The 23,493-nt window shown below is 42.1% G+C and overlaps 1 protein-coding gene across 1 annotated transcript in view; it reads left to right on the forward strand.

The window, feature by feature from the left end:
- The window catches only part of DYRK2 (dual-specificity tyrosine-(Y)-phosphorylation regulated kinase 2), a 10,723-nt gene extending 5,026 nt beyond the window's left edge, over positions 1–5,697 (forward strand). The window contains exon 2 of the mRNA XM_010561733.1: positions 3,463–5,697. Coding sequence (XP_010560035.1) covers positions 3,484–5,064 — 1,581 coding nt within the window. The 5' untranslated portion in view covers positions 3,463–3,483 and the 3' untranslated portion in view covers positions 5,065–5,697. The remainder of the gene's footprint in view (positions 1–3,462) is intronic.
- The last annotated feature ends 17,796 nt before the right edge of the window (positions 5,698–23,493 follow it).

Here is a 23,493-nt window from a genome sequence, read left to right on the forward strand (position 1 = left end):
CCCTCCCCCCCCCACCAAAAAGTGGTTGGCTTGTTTTGATTTGTTTTGCCTGGTGTCTCTACTTCAAAGGTTAGGTTTTTGGCATAGCCATCAACTTCCATAAACTGAGCAAACCAAGCTTAAAGCAAAATTATAGCATTGATTTTGGAGTTACGATAAACTACTGAGAGAGGAAAAAACCCCATTGTAACATTTGCTGTTTTGTAATTAATGTTGCCAGAAGATTTGGGAAGATTAGTTCTTTGAGTTCAAGCTTACCTGTTATTTCAGTATGTTTTATGGAGAAATGTGTACATCACTAAGTTTTTTGAAGATGTGTGCTATAAAAATATGTAAATCTTTGAAGGTGTAGATGGGTCTGAGCGCAGGCAGTAAAATATGTAATAAGTAAGCTGCATAAGTGCACGCAGGTTGACAGCCGTGTAGGTTGTTGGTTCTGGAATTTGCAGGCCCATCTGCAGAAGCAAAAGGGAGCTGCGTTACAAACCGCTCAGGCTTACGGTTTCGAATGAAAGGGTGATGGAGCTTCTGTGTACTGTGAACAGTTTGGTACTGGGCTAAGAAGGCTGTAGTCCTCTGTAGCTTCCCAAGCCCATTAGTTGTGGTTCAGAGAACTTAGAGCGTCACTGGTGAAGCCTGTGGAGCTTGTAAGCAGTGCAAGCCTAAACTTGACAGCGATCTCAGACACCCGGTAGCCAGAGGTAGATAGGCAGAGCAAAGGGCTGGTGAGAATCCAGCCCTCATCCAGGCTGGAAGTAGAAGAGGTGGTGATTCTTGTGCAGGCAGTACCCTGAGATGAGGAAAGTCCATTTTTCATTTTGACTTCGTGGTTGTGATGTGTCTGATAGCTCTGAAACTCCTGTTGGGGTTTTGGAAAGAAGAGTGAGCTCTCTTCTCTGCCACAGGTTTTGGAATAGAGCTTGTGCTAATTTGGTGCCTTTTCTTCCACAAAGAAAACCAGTGCTACTGTCTGCATCTGCATTTGCATTCTCAAGTAGCAGCTGACTGAAACTGGCAAAACCGGTCACTTTGGATTTGGGGTGAAGCTGGGATAATGCTGGTGATTTCTTTCTGCCACTTGGGAAAAAAGCCAACCTGTGAGCAGCAAGAGAAACCATGAGGCTGCCTGAAGGTGCAGGAAGCAGAGCTACATAGTTTACACTTTAGAATGTGTTTACAAACATGCTTTTAGGAAAGAGAACTCTTTAGTCCCTGTTGAGAGTGGATAAATATTTGGGTTTTTTCCAAATCCTGGTACAAAGCAAATAATTGAAGTTTGAAGAATTCCCCAGTACCTCTACTGAAACAAGCAGTGCTTAGGAAGGGCAGAAAACAGTTAACTCTGAAAACAGGTGACTCAGGTGAAAAAAAAAAAAGTAAATTCAAATGTGAACTGTGGCAATGAGTACTTGGGTTAAGAAATTCTTAAAGATGATTTTCTCTGCTATGCTCTTTCTTCCTTATTGTCTGTATGTTAGTATTGTCTACTACCAGTTTGTCCAGATATGTTCTGCTTTGTTGTTCAACCAGTGCTGCAGAAGAAATGTTTGTACCTGGAATTTCCTAGCTCGAGTACTTGTAATCTGTACAGTTACTCTGCTGCTTCATTGTGCATTTCTTAATTACGCAGTTCTGCAATACTGCATGTGCTGAACCTCTGACACATCTTACTAACTAGATCTGTTTCTTCTGAGATGCGTCATTTAGCAGCTCTTGGGGCAGAATTTTTTTTTTTTTTTTCAGTAACTGCTGTTTATATAGAGGATCAGGGCAACCTTCAGGAAACTGCTACTGCAGTGTGCTTCAAACTTGACCTGAAGGAATTCCCAGTAGGCATGATAGGCTCATTAAGTTCCCTTGATGATTTAATTCCTGGTGCTTTTGAGACATCAAACTAGGAAGGGAATTAATGTCAATATCCTGTATATCTTCACTGAGCTTCAGTGTTACAAATGTCTTTGCTCTGAATTGCAGTTGTGTGGTAACGCTTTCTATGAGATCAATCAAATTTGACAGTGTGAGCCCAAATTGCTCTGCAAATAAACATGCACAGTCAAACTGCAATGACAAAATAAAATGGACCAGTTATCCGACGTGAGTCAAAATGGAATCAGAAGAGAGTGAACTCCGCAGAAGCAATCCTGAGAGCTCTTGTTCTTAGGTTGTGTGAGTTTCAGAACTGCAAATTTCAAAATATTATCCAAAGGTGAAGCTGATGTTCAGCTGGCTGCTCCTTGGGAACAAGTTACTGGATTTACAAAAACATGCTTCTGCCATATCAGACTGATATTAACAGAAGCACAAAGTATGCTAGAGTCTGCGTTGCATATCCTGGTTTTCTCATTAGGAAGCACTTCTGCAATTGCAGCACAGATTTCATTGCCTCATATCACAGCACACAACTGTCATTTTCTGATTTAATTTCAGCAACCTTAAGTGAACAGGGAATGTGTTATCCTTAGCTGCCTGGAAAAAATAAGGTTCGGATTAAAAGTGCTCTCAACCCTGGCTTGATCATCTGTCTGACAGTATCGGTGAACTTTTGGTTAGTAATTTGGCATAAATATTAAGACTGGTGAATCATCTGGAGAGACAGCAGGGGAATTCTTCCCACGTTTGTGTAAGACCAGGCAGAAGACAAACTAATTATCTTCTACTTTAGTAATCCTTTTTTCCATCCCTTTAAAATACAGTCACTTATATATTCTTCAAGGCAAAGATTTTCTTTTCACTCAAGTCTGCATCAGGCCCGAAATCTCATCTTGGTTAAAAGTTATTATAAGACTGGTTTGGGGAAGTGCTAAAGGATATGCTTATGCTTCATTGATCTGAATGCTATGCTGAATAGTGACTGTCTGAATTGTAAGCAGTAAATGGCATCTCTTGAACTTCAGAAATGTGCGGGTTCTTTTCCTCTTTGTGCATGTCACAGCACATTTCTTATTGCTTAAAATTGTGTATCTCGAGCTTTTGATATACAGCAAATTTAGGAACAAGTTGAAATCTTGATTTCTGGGAACAGGTGACTAGGAGAGCCTAAGCCGTGTGAGTTCTAGCAGGCATTATATATTGATCTCCAGCATCAATAAAACTGCTACTACGTTCTGTAAAGTCTAAGACCCCTCAAGCATACTTCTTGATGTTACAGGACTGTTGCCTTGAAGATTCCTTGGAGGAACTGTTAGCTTATCATGGTAGCACATCCATGATTACCTTGTTGCAAACATTTTAGAGAGTCATGAAAGTGGCATTTGAGAAACAAGGGTCTGGAAAATTTAATAGCATCTAGCAGTATCACAGTATATGTGCTGTGGTTTTTAGATTATCTGTCGACAACTGACTGCTAAGAAAATACTTAGTTTTGAGGTGATTTAGGCAGGATGGCGGGTTGCAGAATGAATGGTGAAGCATAGAGTTCATGCCTTTCTTGTTAACTGGGTATGTATTTATTTTCGATTTTAGGTTGGAGGCAGTAAGCACACAATGAATGAGCACCTCCATGTTGGTAGCCACGGACAAATCCAGGTTCAGCAGCTGTTCGAAGATAATAGTAACAAGAGGACAGTTCTGACGACACAGCCAAATGGACTTACAGCGCTAGGCAAATCTGGATTGCCAGTGGTTCAGGACAGACAGTCAGAGAGTGCTCACAGACGACAAGGGAGCTCCAGCTCTTTAAAATCTACAGATGGAACAGGGAAGGTGAAAGCCTCCGTTATGACACCAGAGCAGGCAATGAAGCAATACATGCAAAAGTTAACAGCTTTTGAGCATCATGAGATTTTCAGCTACCCTGAAATATACTTTTTGGGTCCAAATGCAAAGAAGCGGCAAGGTGTGATTGGTGGTTCAAACAATTGCGGGTATGATGATGACCAAGGGTCTTATATACAAGTACCCCATGATCATATTGCGTACAGGTATGAAGTCCTGAAAGTTATAGGGAAGGGAAGCTTTGGGCAGGTGGTGAAGGCCTACGATCACAAGATGCATCAGCATGTGGCACTAAAAATGGTGAGAAATGAAAAACGTTTCCACCGCCAAGCTGCGGAAGAAATTAAGATCCTGGAGCATCTCCGGAAACAAGATAAGGATAACAACATGAATGTTATTCACATGTTGGAAAACTTCACATTCCGCAGCCATATCTGCATGACATTTGAATTGCTGAGCATGAACCTGTATGAATTAATAAAGAAAAACAAGTTTCAGGGCTTTAGCCTGCCTTTGGTCCGCAAGTTTGCCCACTCAATTTTACAGTGCTTGGATGCTTTGCACAAAAACAGAATCATTCACTGTGACCTTAAACCTGAGAACATTCTGTTGAAGCAACAGGGTAGAAGTGGTATTAAAGTGATTGATTTTGGCTCAAGTTGTTATGAGCATCAGCGTGTCTACACTTACATTCAGTCACGTTTTTACCGTGCACCTGAAGTCATCCTTGGTGCTCGTTACGGGATGCCCATAGATATGTGGAGCTTGGGCTGTATTCTAGCAGAGCTTCTCACCGGTTATCCACTTTTACCTGGAGAAGATGAAGGAGACCAGCTGGCTTGTATGATTGAGCTATTGGGCATGCCTTCTCCAAAACTCTTAGATTCATCCAAGCGAGCCAAAAACTTCGTGAGCTCTAAGGGTTATCCTCGCTACTGCAGCATCACAACCTTGTCTGATGGCTCTGTAATACTTAATGGTGGACGCTCTCGGAGAGGAAAACTACGTGGCCCACCAGAGAGCAGAGAATGGGGTAATGCATTAAAGGGATGTGATGATCCCCTGTTCCTTGACTTCTTAAAACAATGTTTAGAATGGGATCCTGCTATCCGTATGACACCCAGCCAGGCTTTGCGGCATCCCTGGCTAAGGAGACGGTTGCCAAAGCCTCCGACAGGGGAAAAGGCCTCAGCGAAGAGAATTACAGAGAGCACTGGTGCTATAACGTCGATTTCCAAGTTACCTCCGACTTCAAGCTCAGCTTCAAAACTGAGGACTAATTTGGCACAGATGACAGATGCCAATGGGAATATTCAGCAAAGAACAGTGTTGCCAAAACTCGTTAGCTGAGTTTGAAAACCCAATGCTGTTAATATGAGGGATACAATGTGGCTGAGCCTTATTTGTATGACAAAGTAGCTCAGATATACATTTTATTTGCTCAATAACTTTATTCATTTGTATCTTTCAGCACTCATTTTAAATGTAAGAAATGTTGATTTTGTTTTTATAAAAACATGGGGACAATGCTTTAAGTTTTTATACTTATTTTTTAAAATGTTTGTCTTCTACAGTACAATTAGCCTTACTGTAACTAGTGTGACACAGTAATAAACATCAGTGGCAGGCCACTGGTTACAACATGACTGTCATGCATTGCAGCGTGGTGTCAAAGGTATTAACCTTTCTCTTCCATGGTTCATATTAGGTTTCACCTGGGGTAAATTGGTAGGACTTTACCTTTTGGATTTTATGGGTATGGGTCTTGATTCTGCAAACACTCACACCTATGCCTGACTGGACTCCAGGGAGAACACTCAAAGAAATACAGTTAAGCCAGCATGTTACATTGTCGTTTTCTGTATGGTAGCCCAGAGAAAGTAGTGGTATCACTAATGATACAGTCACCTCCTATGGAATGCTTTCTCTATTTAAAATTAATTGTTTTTGCTTAAAATGAGCATTTAAATATAGTGCAAAAAATAAGAACTTCCAGGGCTAAAATGACTCTCTTACCTTGCATGCCATGTGGTAGAGTGAGAGGAATGGGCAGTCTCAGAAAGAATGAAGACAGAAGTATGTCTGTTCCTCTAAATCTGGAAGCAACTGATGAGTTGGTAAAGCAAAATGTTCTGGACTTCATTTCAGGTATATAACGTTGAGCATTCGCACTGGGCTTCTCTTCCCCAACTCCCCCCATCTCCCCGCCCCCCCCGTTTTCTTTTCTAATGTGCAGCTTGGTCTCCCTAAATTGCATAGGCAGAAGTGCTCATTCTGTCAGTTTTATACTGTAACTTCCAGACTGTTATGCTACATGGATTTCACAGATTGCTTTTATTTCTTCTGACAACGTTAGTCTGAGCGACTGTGACTTCTCTGGTACATTTATACTTCAGATCACATCTGCATGTAGGGGCAAACACTATGTTACTACATTGCTTTCTGTAGAAAAATACTTCACCTTAGACAGCGTAACTGTAGGTGGAAAGATCCTCAGTGGAAAGCTTTTCAGTTGGCAGACACATCCTAGATGCTTTCTAATAAGGGAGAATTATCAAAGGAAAGTGAAATGGGTGGAATTTGATTTAATCTTTGGCATTTGTAGCTGAAAATTACCTTTGAAGGAACAGTTAGAGATGTGTAGATTTGTTGATGTGTGTGTGTGCTAATGCTTGGTTTTTCTTTTTTACTTTTAACTGCATTAATGGAAGAAAGATGGTCTTTACTGAGGAATAGTATCTAGACCTATGAGAGAAATATTCACGTGTTGTAGCATGTTTTCAACAGGAACCGTTTGAAATCCAGGATCAGTATTTCATCACGTACAATGGCTGTGGTCTACATTGGATGTATAAAACATGAAAAGGGAATTTTAAACAAAGTAGAACATAATCTAGAAGGGTTTATGGATGTTAGAACAAGACATACTAGAATGGATTGCATTAAACCTCAATAACTGTACTATAAGCAACATTTATATGCACAGATTTTTCTGAGTTACTTGTACAAATTATGAAAAATACTTAAAGCATGGTCCCCTGAGAGGCCAAGAAAGTTTCCGGTTAAGTTCTCCTTCATATTCATTACTTTACCACTTACAGCTTAATTTTTTTGTTTATTTGGTTGGGTTTTTTTTAACTTAATGTAAGACTGGGGGAGGGATATAAATGCAAAATGACGGAATTCTCAGGAAACATATCACTTAACTTCTTGCCAAAAACTCAACACCTAAAGAAGCTCCAAAAATAATTTCTGAGTAGAGGATGGTATTTGTTGATTGATAACTGTAAAAATTAGAGCATCAATCAACCATTTTTCTTACTTTTTTTTAAAAAAAGAGATCGTTTCCTGCCTCTAGTCAAATTAAATTATTTAGTGTTAAATGTTCACAACTTTATACAATGTGTGTAAGTGCAATATGTAAACATGTATGAAATCATGTTAAAAATGAAATAGAGTAATACAGCTAAGAAACGTGGCTTTTGGAATATGAATATCCAGTAAGTTACGGTCAGTAAATTCTAAGTCTGGAAAAGAGATATATTAATTTTCATATAAAATTAACTGGCTCTCATGACTGTGGGAATACAATACTGTGTATGTTTCTACAGTGACTGGGAAACTACTTCCTCCACCACCTACTTGGCTTTACCACTACTTTCTACCTTAACTCTTCCTGCAAAAGTTAAGACATAGGGATGCTTATGTTAGGGGCGGAAGAAGAATCACCTCCCTTAATATATTTTAAAGGGAGCATTGATACATGTTCCTGCCTTTCATGGCAATTTAAGGTGAAAACATTCATAATGTTCATGGGTCATTAATGGGCTAAAACCACTAAATTTTCTTTTTCATGTAACCAGTTCTTAATGCCAATAATGCATTTATGATCCACCTTCTTCATAAATGCTACCGGAAACTTTAAGGCCAAAATACAGTGTGCAGAGCTATTTTTTTAATCCAGATACAGTGGAACTTCCTCTATACTAAAGGAGCAGCTACATCAAGGTTTTGAAGTGATGTAGCTGCTTTTTATTGTAGCTTATTTATACCTGTAAAGAAGGAGGGAGGAAGGGAAAGGATTTTGCCTCTTGCTTTGATGTGATTTTATTCTAAGGGCTCTGATAATTAGGCTGGTAGAAGTTGGCTTGGAAACAGTGCTTAGTCTCACATGTTACCATTGTCTGGGGGTGTCTGAGCTATTTTCAGATTTAGTAATAGCACAGCGTTGTCTTTGGTTGCAGTCTCACTTGGCTCAGTTTCTTGCACCACTGGAGTGTTCATTACCACTTAAGTGTATTGGAACAACAGAGTGATGCAAGATGTGTAGATTAACAGTAGAGGATGGATTGTGCCCTTGGTGTTAACAATGTGCCTTTGTTACAAATGCCGTGTTTGTAGGGCATGCATCTTGGCCTCTTTAACCCTTTGAATACTGGATAGTAGGGATGAAATCTATTTTTAAATGCTATACCTGTCTTAAAACATCCTGTAGATGATCGAGGCCTTAATAGAAACAATAAGGCAATCACACTGCTAGGTTGGAGAGGACACTCTGTTCTTGTAGTACGTCTCATTAAGGGGTTAAAGATGGCCCTTCCTCATTGGTTGTACTTTAACATCAAATTGATTTTTTTTTTTAAATACATTTTTGTTATGGTGACACTAGACGGAAATCAACTGTATTTGTAAAAATTTACCTCAAACTCTTTAGTTTTATAGTGTGATTTAATCCCAGGGCATTTGGTATGAACCAAAGTGCATTCCTTTTATATGTGCCTGGCTCTTATAAAGGTGGCCAGGGATTTTTACAATTTGGGTGCAAGGCACTTAAGCCACTTTTAACTTGGTGGGTGGTTTGGAGTTATAAATGACTTCATGGGAATGTTGAAAACACTTTAGACATAAGTAGCATCGGGCAATATTAGAATCTTTAGGAGAAGGTGTGCATTATTTAATGCTCTCCATTTTTTAGTATTTTTTTTCCATCAATACTACTTGTGATAAGTACAAAAAGAACTCTTTTTCCAGTCAGCAAAGATTAGAATATTGCCCAGTTTAATGCTATGGTAGCATTTAAATAAAACAACATTTGTGAATTATTGTTTTTAGGAGCTTGTACATCTCTGCTACAAATTGTAATTACTCAGTTCGACTGCTACAATTACGTCTAAGCAGTAGCTTGGGTTTTTATTGGGCAACGACTTAGACACGTGACTGTAATATGCTGCAACTGTGTGTACTGAAAACGTGAAAAACGATTGAATGTGGACTGTGTATATATGTATGTATAACTTTCTGTGAGATGCTGCTGTTGCCACTTAACATTAAAGATGTTGTAGTGGGTTTTAATCCTAGTGGCCAGTTTTATGATACTGTATGTATTGTACAGCTGATGACAGGAGTTAAGACTGTTCTAGTGAATATTTGTTACATTTTATTGTTGTGGCCAGAGATCATTTCAGAATAAAATTTTATGTCCTACTTTACTTCTCTCCACTGTAGTTTGGGTTTCTTTCTGGTCGTAAAGAGAGCCTGTGGAGTGCTGGCATTTCTTAAACGTGGAAAGGCCTTCTTGTAGCCTGCTGAAGTCAGTGCCAGCAGTGCCTTTGTCCCCCAGCATGCTTACTGGTATCTGTATACAGTAATAACCCATCGCTGGAGGATGACTTTTCTGCTGCTTTATGTGTCTTGACAGCCTTCAATATTGCCCAAAGGCTGCTTTTGCCCTGAGGTTTCTGAAGTTCTTCTCAGGACTTAGAAAGTAATATATTTTGTATTTTTATTTGCCCCATACTTGAGAGAAAACATCTGTGGCAGGAATTTTGTCTGTATGGGTGTTTTAATTTTTTTGTGGTTTTTAAAAGATTTTTTTTAAATAACGATCTGTTTTTATAAGAAATACTTGATTGAGAAAGGTGCAGTGTGTATTCTTTTTCTTAAAACTGCTTTTAAAAAGCCCACATTTGTGCAGTGATCTTTGAGCCAGGCTGACTTTTCAGAACTTGTCAGACTCCGTGAAGTCCCAGGATAATGAGAACACACTACACAAAGCTGGTAGGCTAGATGGAGCTAAATTCTGTTCACATATACATCCAGAGTAGTTGCACTGTTCAGCGCAGAACTGTCTTGTGAGTAATTGGCCACATTCTCTTCTTGGCAGTGTCAATGTACACCCAGAGCAGTTTCACTGGAAAGCTTGCTGATTCAGGTGACCCCAGGCTGAAATCAAGGGATTTTAACTGCACTTTAGTGTCTCCTTTTCAGTATAGTTGGGAGATTCCAAAGCACAAAACCCATCAAAATTAAATATAGATAAACATAGTTTACAGCCCCAAATTGCAGCAAGCCAAAAATGACATCTTTGTGGATTAAAGCCTATTTGTTAATTACTGTGTTCTTCTGAGGACAAAGACCGTTTTTTCAGTTACTTTAGCTTTTTTTACAGCTCTCTTTTCCTTCTCATCTGTCTCTCACCCTCTCCTCCAGCCATCTATCCCTCTTGCCAGCTCTTGTATGCTTCTGTCACATCTGTTTTTTCATTTGAAGAAGGGTAGGGGCCACCTTGCCTGATTTCAGTTGTCTGGAAGCTGGGTTTTGGCCTGTGCCATTTGCTGAGTCTCCTGGTAGCTGGTGGGGAAACTGTGTTGCCCTCTGCCAGCCCTGCTCCCTCCCTGGTTTCTGACAGAGAGCTCAGACCCCTGCCTAAAATGGGGGCCTTGGAATCCCACCCTGAATGACGGTCTGTATTTGCCGTTATCTCCATGGTATGTACTTTTGCAAAGAAACTGTGGCTTCCTTCAGATGTCAGCTGTGCCTCTCTTGTTTTTACAGCAAAGCAAGTAAGGAATGCGAGAAGTGATCAGGTACCATGTTATTCATGTCTAGGTGCTGCTGCTTTTCTTAAAAATACCATCTTGTCCCATTTTTTAAGATCTACTTACTGAAAGATCCAGCATGAATTTTACTCTTCCTCAGGACTTGAGAATGAAAAAGCAGGTAAATACTAAGGGAAGTATCTGGATAGGGCTGTCTATGGTCAGGATCTGGTATTTAGAGGGAAAAAAAGATACCTGTAAGATGAATAGGGCTAAGTTTGAGGTAAGCATGATCTTTCCTGGGTTCAGTGAAGGTTCAAGAATTTCAGCAATATCCAGTTGAGATTGGGAAAGTCTGAAAACCATTGATAAGCTTTTATTTCAGTGGAAAAATACTTTCCTTTGAGACCCTGTCGTTTTATACTCTGTGCTAATAAAGGATGACATTAAAGAGTCTTTTCTGTAGCTAGAACTTTTAAAACATTATTATGCATTTCTTTAAAAAATGTGATTTATAATGCTCTTAGACTGCTAGCATAGTCTCGTGTTTCATATTTTAATGTTCCTGAAAGGAAGAACATTCCTTGTCTTTGTCTTGAGTACGTGGTACTAGATGTCTCCCAGCCATCAGGATGTCTCCCAGCCATCAGATAGCTATAGCAGAGTAGAAGTGGCATTGATGGAACTGGTTTCTGTTCCTTCACAGAAATCATCTGCAACTCTTGGAACTGGAGTTTCTCTGTGTCGTTTTCCCTATTTGGTTTTGTCTGTTGTTTGTTTGCTTGTTCATTTGTTTTTAAGAAATGCTTTCCAGCCTCTGGCTGTGGTGATTCTTGGATCTCTGCTGACTATTGAGCACTTTTGGGATATGCAAAAATAATGTTTCTTTAGCTTTTTCCCCAACAACAAACAGACAGTCTAGGTTAGTACCAAACTCCAAAGGCAGGGTATGCGCATTCACCTCCAGCTTCTGCGTTCCAGTCTCCACACCAGCCGTTAACCTTGTTCTTTAACTTCTGCATGAAGTTCAGCAGACATGCCAAGTGCTGCGGAATGAAATGGCTTATGTCCATCTCTTTGGCAGGGGAGGTGGTGGGGGGAAGAGACTACAAAAGCAAGGTCATGACATGTTTTTGGAGAATGTTTGGGATATAGCTGGAGCTAGGGAGAGGTTCTGCTGAGAAGTTCTTGGGCTGGGAGCTCTACATAACACCCTGGGAGGTGGCAAATGCAGTGTTCCTGCTAACAGGCTGGGAACTGTTTTCCCTTTTTTATAGACAGTGTTTTCATTGCTTTGCTTTGGTTTGGTTGTCTGCAAGCTGGACATGACTATGCATACCTTACGTACCTAACGATACTGTCTGGAGTAGCTGCACACAGTGAAGTATTACTTTATAACTAACATCGGCACTGGGAAAACCAGAGGTTCTCATTCAGAGACTGTCTGACCTGACAGTGCCCCGTGCATAGCACCCCCAGAGTTCATGTAAGACTGTCTAAATGCAAAGCATTGCAGTGAAGTATTAAACCTTGATTAAACATAATGGGTGAGAGAAGTGTCCACCAAGCAGAAAAGCAAAGCAACTGACAATTGTATTATGAAGACTTTTGGGCAAACTCAGTTTTCAAGGATAGTATTGATTTATTTAATAAGACCTCTTTAATTTAATAAAAATGATCTGAATAAAGAGGTAATATTAAGATTTTTATTTCAGCTTCAGTGTGGCAGTAAAAATTCCACATCTAATTTTTATTTGTATTTTCCCCAAGTGTGTGGGGTGCTTGCAGGCACTACAAATGTACTTTGCTCAAGCCATCTAGGTATAGAGATCTACTCTAATATCTCCTGACAGATGAGTAGGACCTAAAATCAAAGAATGTGCGTGTGTGTACAACACATATGTATGTATGTATATGTGTACATATATATATATATGATTCTTTGAAAAACAAAACTCCAAAACTTTGCAGGCATTCTTTGTAGTGCTTTACAAAGGAAAGAGACATGGCTTTGTTTTCCCTTTGCCTCTTTGAAGGTTCGGTATCAACCCAATATCTTTGCGTTACCCACACGTCAAAGCCAGCCCTCACCGCTGGAGTCCCCGTTTCACCGGCAGGATGCGCAGAGTGAACCTCGGCTTTCCCGCTGGAGGCTGAGGGTGCTCGGTGAGCGGGAGGCGAATGTCACCCCAAAGACAGGTGGTCCTTGTCATGTTTTCCAAAGCGGACTTTCACCAATGGGAGAGCTGTTTTGTAGCTTACCCTGCTTGGCAACTGAAATTTCTCCTTTCAGATTAAAGCCTGACTCTGCGCGGTTAGGCTGGGTTGATAAACTTCAGCTGAGAAAGAAATCCTGAGGCCAAGGCAGAGTTTGTAAAGCCCGCAGCTAGAATAAAAAATGGATTTCTAAACATCCCGCTACTTGTCACATCCAGCAGTGGCACTTCCAAAATGGCCTCGAAGATTTGAAAGACCTTTCCAAAGGTCTGTGCAGGGACAGCTTTGCCCAGTACAGCCCTGGCCCGGGGGCCCTGCCTACCCTGCAGGCCGGTGGCAGGGCCTCTGGCTCCTCACTTCTGGCTCCCTCAGGCTACAAAGAACACTTCAGGGACTTAAAAAAAAAGCAGCATTGCTAAGGAGAAACTAACCCTTTGTGTCTCAAGGGCACTGCACGCTGGGCTGCCATTTGCCCGGGTGTCGGTCCTGTGAGCTGCTTTGCCCGGCCGGACCTGCTCCTCCACAGCCGCCTCGCAGGCCTGCCAGCACCCATCTGCCCGCCATCTTGGGGTGGGCCGGCAGGCCTCATTCCTCCCCAGCTAGCCCGTCGCTGCCCGCAGCTCCGCCTGCAAACCGCTCGCCAAAGGCAGCGAACTGCTGGTTACGGTGCTTTGAAGGCGAAGTCTCTGCCGGAGGGTGACCCAGCAAGGTCTGCCAGCCCGCTGGTGGGAGCTGGCCTGAGAGCGGGCTGTGCCCAGGAGCTGTGCGAGGCTGGCAGGGGCCCTGCTCCCCACGGTCCGAGCAGGGCAGGGACCCTTCCCCTGTCCTCTCCTGCATGGCGGGACCGAAGGGTGACGATAACGCTGAGGTAACGCGCTGTCAGGCCGCGGGAGGAGGGAGGTGCTCCTACCCCCGGACGGGCAGCATCAGGCAAAGCAGCTTAGCGCTTGTCAGGGTGGGATGTGAGGAGGCTGTCACACACTGTACCGCTGGCACGGGGGGGGGAACGTTTCCAATCGTAAGCGTTTGCAGATGGCCTGTCTTAATTAGCTTTGACAAGTCCCTAAGTTGCTGTAAGTTACACCACAAACGGGATCCTGAAGCTTTTGGGTTTTGTCACTTTTAAATAAAAGTTTTTCCCTCCTCCTGCTACAGCATTTCCATTTTTCTTTCCATGTAAGGCTCTTGAGAAGAAATGAGATCTTTGCGTAGCTGAGGAGCTATATTTTGATTGACTAAATGATTTATAATTAGGAGGTAGCTCCTGCCAGTGCTCTTCATATGTTGACTGAGAATTGCCAGCAGCAAATCAATGCAGGCAGAGCTGCCAGAAAGGCACGCTGATGCCTTCTTACAGCAGATACCTTTCAACCGCAAGCTTCCTCCTTCCTCTGGTACTGACTCAGACGAATTTTCTTTATGGCCAATGACTCTACAGGAGTTACAGGGTTGCACTCCAAGGGCCTGCAGTGAAATACTTACCCATGCGGTTATTTATGATCTATTGTGTGGGAGCAGCGATGCTGGTAGCCTTTTCAGAGCCCGTGAATGAAATGTGCGTGAAATCGAGCTGAAGGCGAGTGTGCCTCTGCCTTTGAAGGATGTGAAGCAGAAACCTCTCCCCACCTGGCAGAAGCCGCTTGGCTTGCTTGCCAAAAAGGTGGCTCTGGGGTGGGCAAGATTAGAAATGGGAGAGAGTTGGCTGCGATCGGGCTTTGAGGAGATACAAATGGCTTTTTTTCTCCTCTGATGAAACTATGGCCTAACAAGCACCTGGGATGTTCTGACCAGGGAGGAGCTGGGCGCATAATCCATCCCTGGCTGTAGCAGAGGATCAAGATAAGACTCTTGGTTCCCACTTTCGTGGTTTTCCCTTGGCTGAGGTGGGTTTGGCAGTGTTGGGCAGGCAAACTCCCCTTTTGGCCAAAGCTGAGGAAATCCTCATGAGCCAGCCTCTCTGTAGATGGGCAGGTTGGAGAGACAGGGAGCATGCTGCAAAGGAAGGGCAACAAGCAATAAACAAAGGCTCACTTTTTTCCTCTCACTGGAGTTCATTCAACTCTCTGTTGCAGCTGACTTGGGTATCAGTGCTTGAGCCATGAGCATCCTATGTATCAAAAGGCTAGATTCAAGCCACATAAACTCAGGAGATTAAAAAAAAAGTTACCTGTTTACTTTTGTTTAATTGCCTTCATGGATCTCAGCTTTCAGAGTTTACATTTACATATTTCTTTTCTACCTTCCAACCATGACAACCAGAACCTTTTGAGGAGCATAGAGCCTCAGGGACACCCACAATTACAGCAGATAACACATCATAAAATCCCTTACATAAATTTACTATTTTTCTGCTATAAAAATAGTTAGCTTACTAGCACCTACTGCTGCTGTTGGAAGACTGTTACAAACCACTATTTCTCTAATGGTTAGAAAAGTGCTTTTAGCTTAAAACAGTTGATGACTTTTTTCATGCTATTTGTTCTTGTGCCGACATTGTCTTATAGTTTGAATGATTCTTCAGCCTTGCTGGTATTTGGCCATGTATTTATAAAGTGTAATCGTATCCCCCTCAGCCTTTCTTTTGCTAGGCTAACCCTATTAAGCTATATTTGTCTCATCAGTAAAACTGATTCCCCATTCCCATCCTACTAGGTCTCTGCACCTGTTCTAGCTTGAGTTCAGCTTTGTTAGAGCTGTGGATGGCATTCTGATTGTGGTCCTGCTGGGGATAAGTACAGCATGAAAAATACCTCTCCCTGCCCACCGTGGTACTTGACACAGTACATCCCAGGATTTTTCTGCTCTGTGTCACGCCGGCAGCTCGGGCCATTCCTCAGTCCTGTGGCTGCTCCCCTGCCTCTCCTCCCTTCTGCCCTGTACAGCTGATGAGATGCAAGTTGCAGCAAAATTTCTCTTGGCTGGTCTCTAAGTGCTTGACTTTGTTCTATTAGATTTCCATCACCTTATCATGAGAAATGAAACCCCATGATTCTCATGAGTATATGTAATTTGAGAAGCTGGAGCTTTTAAGAAAACATTAGAAATGATGTGACTATAAGAAAAAATAATCATACTCAGCATTCATTTTTCAAAGATGTGTTTCAGGATGTGATGCAGTTGGCTCTAATCAACGTTGATGTATCAAGGTGTTGCAGTTGCACCAAAAAAAATAGCAAAGATGTTTTGCTGCCAGCTCTCATGACTGCAACTGGTGTTTTTCCTCAAATCCTTGCTCCTAGAATTGTGATTATACAGTTACATTTTCCAACCTTTTACTGAAATAAAAGTTTCTAGTCTCAGAATTGTATCTGGAAAGAAGTCTGTTGTCTCCAAATCTGGAGAACAATTCCTGTGAGCTTAAACAGAACAGATTAGAAAAAGAAAGCAGATTTAAATTCTGGACTAATGAATTTTCAGGACATGTATCAATATTGCTAAAGTTTTCTGAGTGTTCAGAGTCCTTGGTGTTATCAGAACCATGTGGAACAGTATGATTTGAAGCAAAAATCCTGGTTTTCTACACAGTTAATTGAGAATTGCTTCATGGAAAGACATCATGCCAGGTGTGGTGGTACTGTTGTGCCATACCTAGCCATCTTGCATCGAAATGTCTTACACTGGGCACTCAGGTACACTGTTCTTACTCTCTTAAAAAGGCACAAAGAAGGAAGATTATAATAATAAGGCAGCTGTGGAAAATGGGGAATACTTAAAATTGCTGGGATTAATTTAGTCCCAATGAAGAACTATTGAGACTGAACTTCATGGGGCATGCTCTTATCAAGGGTCATGAGAAAGCAAGAAATGAGCTGGCCCCTGCCTCTGCCAATTCCCACTTCTATGTCACTCAGAAGGGTTGCAGCTGGTGAGAGGGGTTGGATGTGCCAACTTGCAGGCTTCAGTAGGATTCACTAATGAGTTTAAGTCAAAGTTTGAAGGCATGTCTTCAAAGGTGGTATGTTTAGAATGTATGAATGACCCCTGGTACTAGCTGTTCTGTACGATGTGCATCCCAAATGTAGGGATTTCCCTAAAAAAATCAAAGCCCACACTGATGACCAGGGAGGAAGCTCAGTGTAAGTCTTCACTGCCCACTCTTTTCATTCTGTTTAACAGTGAACTCCCTCCTGTACAGAAGAATGGAGTTTTCTTGCAAAGACTTTTGCTTGGAATTGTTTCTGTGCTTTCCTTCAATACAAAGTTTCCTGGACAAGCTAAGAGAATACAGGGAATGGAAGGGCAAGAAAGTATTATGAATGGCTGCTTTAAAGCTGGAAAAAACATTTTTCAAACACATTTTGAATATTGATTTTGAAATAGTGACAAAAGCTTGAATTTTTAAGTGTTATGTTTTGCTTTTGCTTTTCTTCCCGCGCTTCACAATTTTTTCTTTCTTTCCTTTTCGGCACTCACTTATTTTGCCACAGGAACCTGGAGAGAGGGAGAAAACAGATTAAAAATGAAAGAAGCCAGAGGAAGTCAATTTAAATGTGAAACTGAAAACACTGCAAAAATTTTGCATAGAGCTTTCATTTTCAGACACACAGAAAATTCACTGAAAAATATTCAGTTAAACAAATGAAACAGGTCTACATGTGGATTTTCTGTACATAGAAGTTATATCTGACTAAAACTCCAATCCTATGAAGATTTTATTGCCTGTTTAGCTTAATACACATAAACATTTATTATTGCCAGGGTGGATTAGAAGTCATGTTCAAAAGGCTTCTGTGAAGCTTTTAATTGCTCGAAGATCTAACAATAAGGACCTTAAACCCAGAAGAACCATTTCTTGTAGTGGCTGGAAAATATGACAATATTATGGTCTGGCTTTGGATGGATGACTGAGGAGATGACAACTAAGGCCCATTGCTGGATAAGTAAATACTCCCACCCAAGAGTTTGCTTTGTTTTTCAAGGAGGGCTAAGGGAGCTTGCGGGTATGTTTGCTTCCTGAAGATGATGTTTGAATTAAGTTAGTTTAGGAGAATACAGTTGTTTCTGCTTGGCAATGAGCATAGCCAGATACCACTATATTCTGGTCCAAGGTGGGGATAGATTTTGGTTTTGGCAGTATTTGCCCACCTAAATGCACAGAATCTGTTTTTTTCTTTATTGCTCCGTTTCACACCAAGGTTATTGGGAAATAAAATCAACCCAACTTTAACCTCCAAAATGGGCAAGGGAGCAGGCTTGTAAGATAACCTGCTCCAGGAGCTGGTTGGTTTGTGTCCATTGGGTGATGCAAAAAGCCAAGGCAGAGGAGGAACCTGGTTTGATTACTGGCAGCTGCTGTCCAGCTGATGTAATTCGGTAATAGCCAGTGACAGGCAGAAACTATAGAAGATGCAAATGATAATTCTTTGGGGAGCTCCAGACATAAATAATTCATCAAACTGAATTTTATAGTAGGGGTCAAAAGAAATTGAAGAAAGCCTGAGTGTTAACTCTCTGAGGGAGGAATTGACAGACTGTTTTTGTACAAACTCTGTGGGGGGGAAATACAGGCAACTTAAATGTAAATGAAGAATATGACATTGTTCCTATTACCTGGAACCAAAGTAAGAGAGACACGAGAAATAAAAAAAGGAAGGACAATTAAGGAAATGTCAGTAACTAAAACTGCTGCTGGGTAACAGTGGCAGAGAGATGCTGCGTAATGGCAGCAGCAGAGTGAGTTGTCACAGGTCCATGCTGTCGCACAATGTATATATCATATAGTCACACAGAAGAGTGTCTTCTTAGTAATCAGCTCAGTAACTTACCTGTAGTTAGGAGCTGATTAATCTCCTGCAAATATTTCATGTGCCTGAGTAAGGAAATGCTGTCTGTCTGTGTGAGAAGGACAGACGTGTCAGTGTGGGACATTGTTGTAGCTCCCACAGGCGACATCTGCAAGGGACTAACCCACAGGGTGGCCGAAGCCATTCCCCGCTGACTGTGCCATGGCCAAGTCGCCCAGCATCACCTGGTGCCATTCTGGGGCTGCATCCCGATGTGAGGGGGTTTGGGGTTTCCCACAGTACAGCTTCTACCTCCAAAAATGCCCTCGGAGGCTGGTTTTCCAGGAGGAGGAAAGCTGTCGTGCCCTGTGCATCTCAGAGTTCCCTGAGGAAAAGCAGTTTGTCAACTGAGCAACTTTAAGGTCTGTTTCTCCAGGACTGCTTTTAAAAACATTTCTTGGTGAAGCTCTTTTTGAGCTCGCCGAGCACAAGGTGGCTATTTTTCCACATACCAGGCTATAATTCTGCAACTGTTTGTGTTTGGGTTTTAGGTTTGCCTTAGTTTGTGAACTCTAACTAGTCAAATAACTTCATCCTGACTGAAGAGGGGTGGTTTTGTCATATTTGAAGAAATGCTAGCTTAGGAATAAGTTGTTATAAGCCTGTGAAAATGGTATGTTGCTTATGTGCAGCGCAAAATTTTCCACCCAGGCTCATATTTTCAAAAACGGCCTCTAATTTTGGGTATCCAAATTTAGTCTCCCAGAGGCTGACTTTCAGAGCTATTGCTGGCCCCTGTGTCTGAGCATGTATACTTTATGGTCCCCAGAATAGCTTCTCCAGGCTGGTCTGCTTCATTGCAGGGAGCACCCTTGTTTTGTGCTATTCTGGATTCATATTTTGTCATTGTCTGAGAACTACTGGCTCTCACATATAAAATGTTTTCCACGCTGTAAGTTTTATGCTCCCTAAATCTGGGAAACTTGCTTTTCCAGGGACTTTGATATTGCCTTAGATCAAAGGTCTCCTTCCTATCCAGACCCAGGAAAAAAAACCCCACCCAACAACTTGATTTTCCTGTATAATCATTTGCAGACTGCAACTATGAGAATAAAAGGAGAGGCACTTTAACTACCTCAATAGTTTTAAAGCAAAAAAGTGTGGGAGAAGGATCATCCCTTGTTACAAAAATCCATGAGGCTGGCTGGTACCTCACTGTAGTACATGATGCCATCTGAAAAAAAGTTCAGTTTGGTGCGTCTTATTCTCATTTAGCTGATTAAAACATATAAAATGTTAACTTTTTTTTTTGTGCTAACCTTGTAAAAGGTGGGGAGCTTGCTGCTTTCTCACTGCATTTTCCCCTTGCCTGCTTGCACCTTTTCACAAAGAGTCATTTCTTGGTTTCTGATCTGATAACAAGTTAAAAAGCGATGTTCTCTCTTATGTGCAGAGGTTTTGCTGTGATTTAGCGAAAAAGGATGCACATGTGGTAATGTACCAGTTTCCAAAAATAAATGGAAGAATACCCTGGTGAGTTGTGCTGATCTCAGAATTAATGGTTTCACTTATTACTGAATTCATGCCAGGTGCAGGTAGCATTAAAGGAGACTGAAAAACCATGAGGGCCTCTGTACATTTTTTTTTCTTTAAGACAAAAAAGCCTGCCCCTCCTGACAGTTATACTGCAATTGCCAGAGCCAGATGAAAAGCAATGACATGATAAATAAATGCCCTGTGGCACATGATAGGACCAGCTCGTGGCTGGATGCTGGTGTCTGTCCAGGCTGTTTCTGCAGCGGGAACAGCCAAGCAACCCCTTTTAGTCTGGATGCTTCACAATCACTCCTTTTAATCCACTAGGTAAAGTGGGCACCACTTTCATGGCAATATAGCCTAGAAAATAAGGAAGGAGGAAAAGCTGCTGCACCGTTTTTCAGAAAGCAAGAGGAGGCTGAGCCCTGTGCAAGGGTTGCCAGCCGTTGCCAAAGAGGAGCGTGTTTTCTTGACTGAGCAAGTACCAGAGTGTGAGAAGCAGAGTGCTTACACAAGGCTGCTTGCTGGGAATGTAGCAGCAAGCTCTTCTCACGTTTTCTTGTGCAACAAACCAGGCATTGATTGACAATTTTGCAGATGTACATGAGGATCAAGAATGGAAACTTTCAGCTCTTATACCACAAGGCAGCACAGTGCCAGCTTTTGCCCATCTCCTGCAATGCCGAGCAGTGTCTGTTGCTGTCTGCCCCCATTAATTTGCTCTCCCTCTGAAGAACAAGGGATGAGGTTAGAAATCACAGTGCAGCCCTGATGGAGCACAGGGTGGTGGCAGGACCCGGTGGGCTATGGGGCAGGGTGAAGGGGCCAAGGCTGCTGTAAGACCGAGCACAGCCTATGCTGCTCTCCCGCTCCTCGGCTGGGCCAGCGAGCCCTCGGACTAGTGGGCACTGCACCGTCGCTTGTAAACGCGCTGAACCAAAACAAGCAGAAACAAGCCAGGAGCGTGACTCAGAGGAGGAAAAGAGGTTTCCTCTGCGCGAGGCCTTGAGCGAGCAATGGCAGGCAGAGAGATGCTCCTGTGGCCGGTGTGAGGCAGAGGAAAGGCCAGCATGGCACTTGGCGTGGTCCCCCAGGGGTGGCTATCCTCCAACCAGGACCCCCCACCACAGGCACGGGGGGTCCTGCAGGACGTGGGCTATGTCCAGTCCCCAGTAAAAAACCCCAGATACTTATAATGCAGGCGTAGGATTCCCAGCAGCGATGGGTTACTGCTGGACTATGGCTCTTGCTAATGTGGACGCTTTCACCCACAAAATTATAATAGAGAGATAAAATGAGGATTTAACTCATTTTACGTCTCCGTCCCTGGACACTCTCTCCTTTCCTGCCCTTGTGGTGGGAGAATATAGTGCTGCTCTTCCTTTTCAGAGCCAGACACGTAGATATCTGCCAGCACTCCCTAGCTGCAGCATACGATTCGTCTTGTGTTTTTATATAGGTCTCCCTTGCTGTCAGCTGTCCGACTTTCGGCGTCAGCACAGAGATGGTCCCACAGCAGGTCCCGCTGCCCCCACCGGAGCTACCATAGCATTACCCACACGAAATGCCTTTGAAGTGAGGCACTTCGGCCCAGAATCTCAATATGAGAGCGCCTTCAAAAACCTGACACTCCCGCCGAATAAATCCCTCGTGGCACTCTGCTCTCGCTGCCGGGGTGGTTAAACAAAGGGATGCCACAGACCCTTTCCCTCTGTGGGGTTTAAACAAGCTGTCCACTTGTTGATGATATCTGGACATTACTGGAGGGAAATTTTGCTTATCTAATTCTCCAGAGGGAGATATGTGTTCAATAAGTTGGTGCTAAAAGGAGCGTTCATTTTGATTTTTGTGCACTGAGACCACAACAGCCGATCTACGAAGTGTTAAGTGCTTAAATCATTTTTATGGGTGTTGCTTTTCCCCATGCATTTGTCAAGTTTGGTTAACATTAATTTCCATTATTTCCTCTGAAACAGAGGATTAACCTGTAGCAAATTTTTATACCTAGACTTCACTCCAAGAATGGGGTGTCTGCTCATTTAGATATGAATGCGCAACAAGAGATGCTGAAACATAGTATAATGATGCAGTCGCATGAATTGCTCTCCATAAAGCTTGTCTAACCCTGTACTCCCAATATCGATCCTGGGAGTGACAAATTCCATCTGAGGAAGGCAGCACTTTGAGATATTAAAGTGTAATTTATGGATTCATTTACTGGCGTTCCAGAATTGATTTTCTTAAATGTTATGGAGCATATCTGATGCAAATCCCCTGGGATTTGGAACAATATTGTAAAATACCATCAATTCCTAGTTCCCTTTGTAATCATTTAATGAAGCGAGAATGTCCTTTGTTAAATGGGCCCTTTCATCCTCTGGGTGAATTAGGTGCAATTATAATTAAAATTCTGTTTAGAATTGGAACTAAATTAAAATCATATAAATAACTGAATCTTCAGGATTGCTATTCCTAATTAATAAAGTAACCGCTTTTGCTGGAATAGGCTTTTTATGATGCATTAATAACTCCCAATTCCTATTACATATTTATCTAAGGCAATACATTATATTTTGAATGTTTAACGGAAGACTCCTATAAGGAAGGATATAATAGAGTACTCTATTAGATATCGAGTAGTTTTAACTCTACTGCAGATTCTCTCAGTGCCTCCTGCTGCTTCTGAAAGATGAGACAATAAAATCCACACTGCAACGTGGTGCAACATTTTATCTGAAACTGGGTGAGGTTCTTGGAGTGCCATGCAGAGTGCTCGCACACTGGCTTGGGTGACACACGTGCACCCATCAAATAGCATCATTTCATTACTTTTTTTCCCCCAGGGCTAGTTTGGTATGTACTTCAGAGGCTTTGCAAGTCGTTCTACAAAGTAGTCAATGCCTAGGGTTTAGGATTTGGATTGCATTTCAGAGTAATACAAGCATTACTGTAATGTCTTATACTGAACCTTTCTAAGTATTTATCTGTTAAATCAGAGTCCTCCACAGATATCATGCACAGCATGTGCTTATTTTCAATGTGGAAAGAAAGTATTTCATATGAAGCTATAACTATGTAACATCCAACTACTCTTACCTACTTCTTGGTCTCTGTAGTACTGCCACCAGCTTTGGAGTCCATGGTGTTCACTGCCCCAGGGTGACAAACAGCGCAAGAGCTTGGATAGGGTCCACTTGTTCTACTTGCAACCCTCCAAGCCCAAGCATTTACCTTCAGCTTCCCTGAGTCCTGCCAAACCCAACTGGGTGACCTGATTGCACGTCACCCCAAACGACTTTGGCTTCTCTAACATAAGTACATACCAGCCTGTGTGAAAAAGGGGGGAACACGTAAAACAACAGCAGAAGTCGTGAGAACAATCATCATTAGGACATAACAGTAGAAAGTGAATATAATCCTCTCTTAGGAGAGGATAAGGAAAGGGAAAGCAAAATTGTGGAAGGTGTTAACCACTTTTTAAAGAT

Source organism: Haliaeetus leucocephalus, unplaced genomic scaffold (genome assembly GCF_000737465.1).
Source record: "Haliaeetus leucocephalus isolate CR32 unplaced genomic scaffold, Haliaeetus_leucocephalus-4.0 Scaffold151, whole genome shotgun sequence".
Lineage (NCBI taxonomy): Eukaryota > Metazoa > Chordata > Aves > Accipitriformes > Accipitridae > Haliaeetus > Haliaeetus leucocephalus.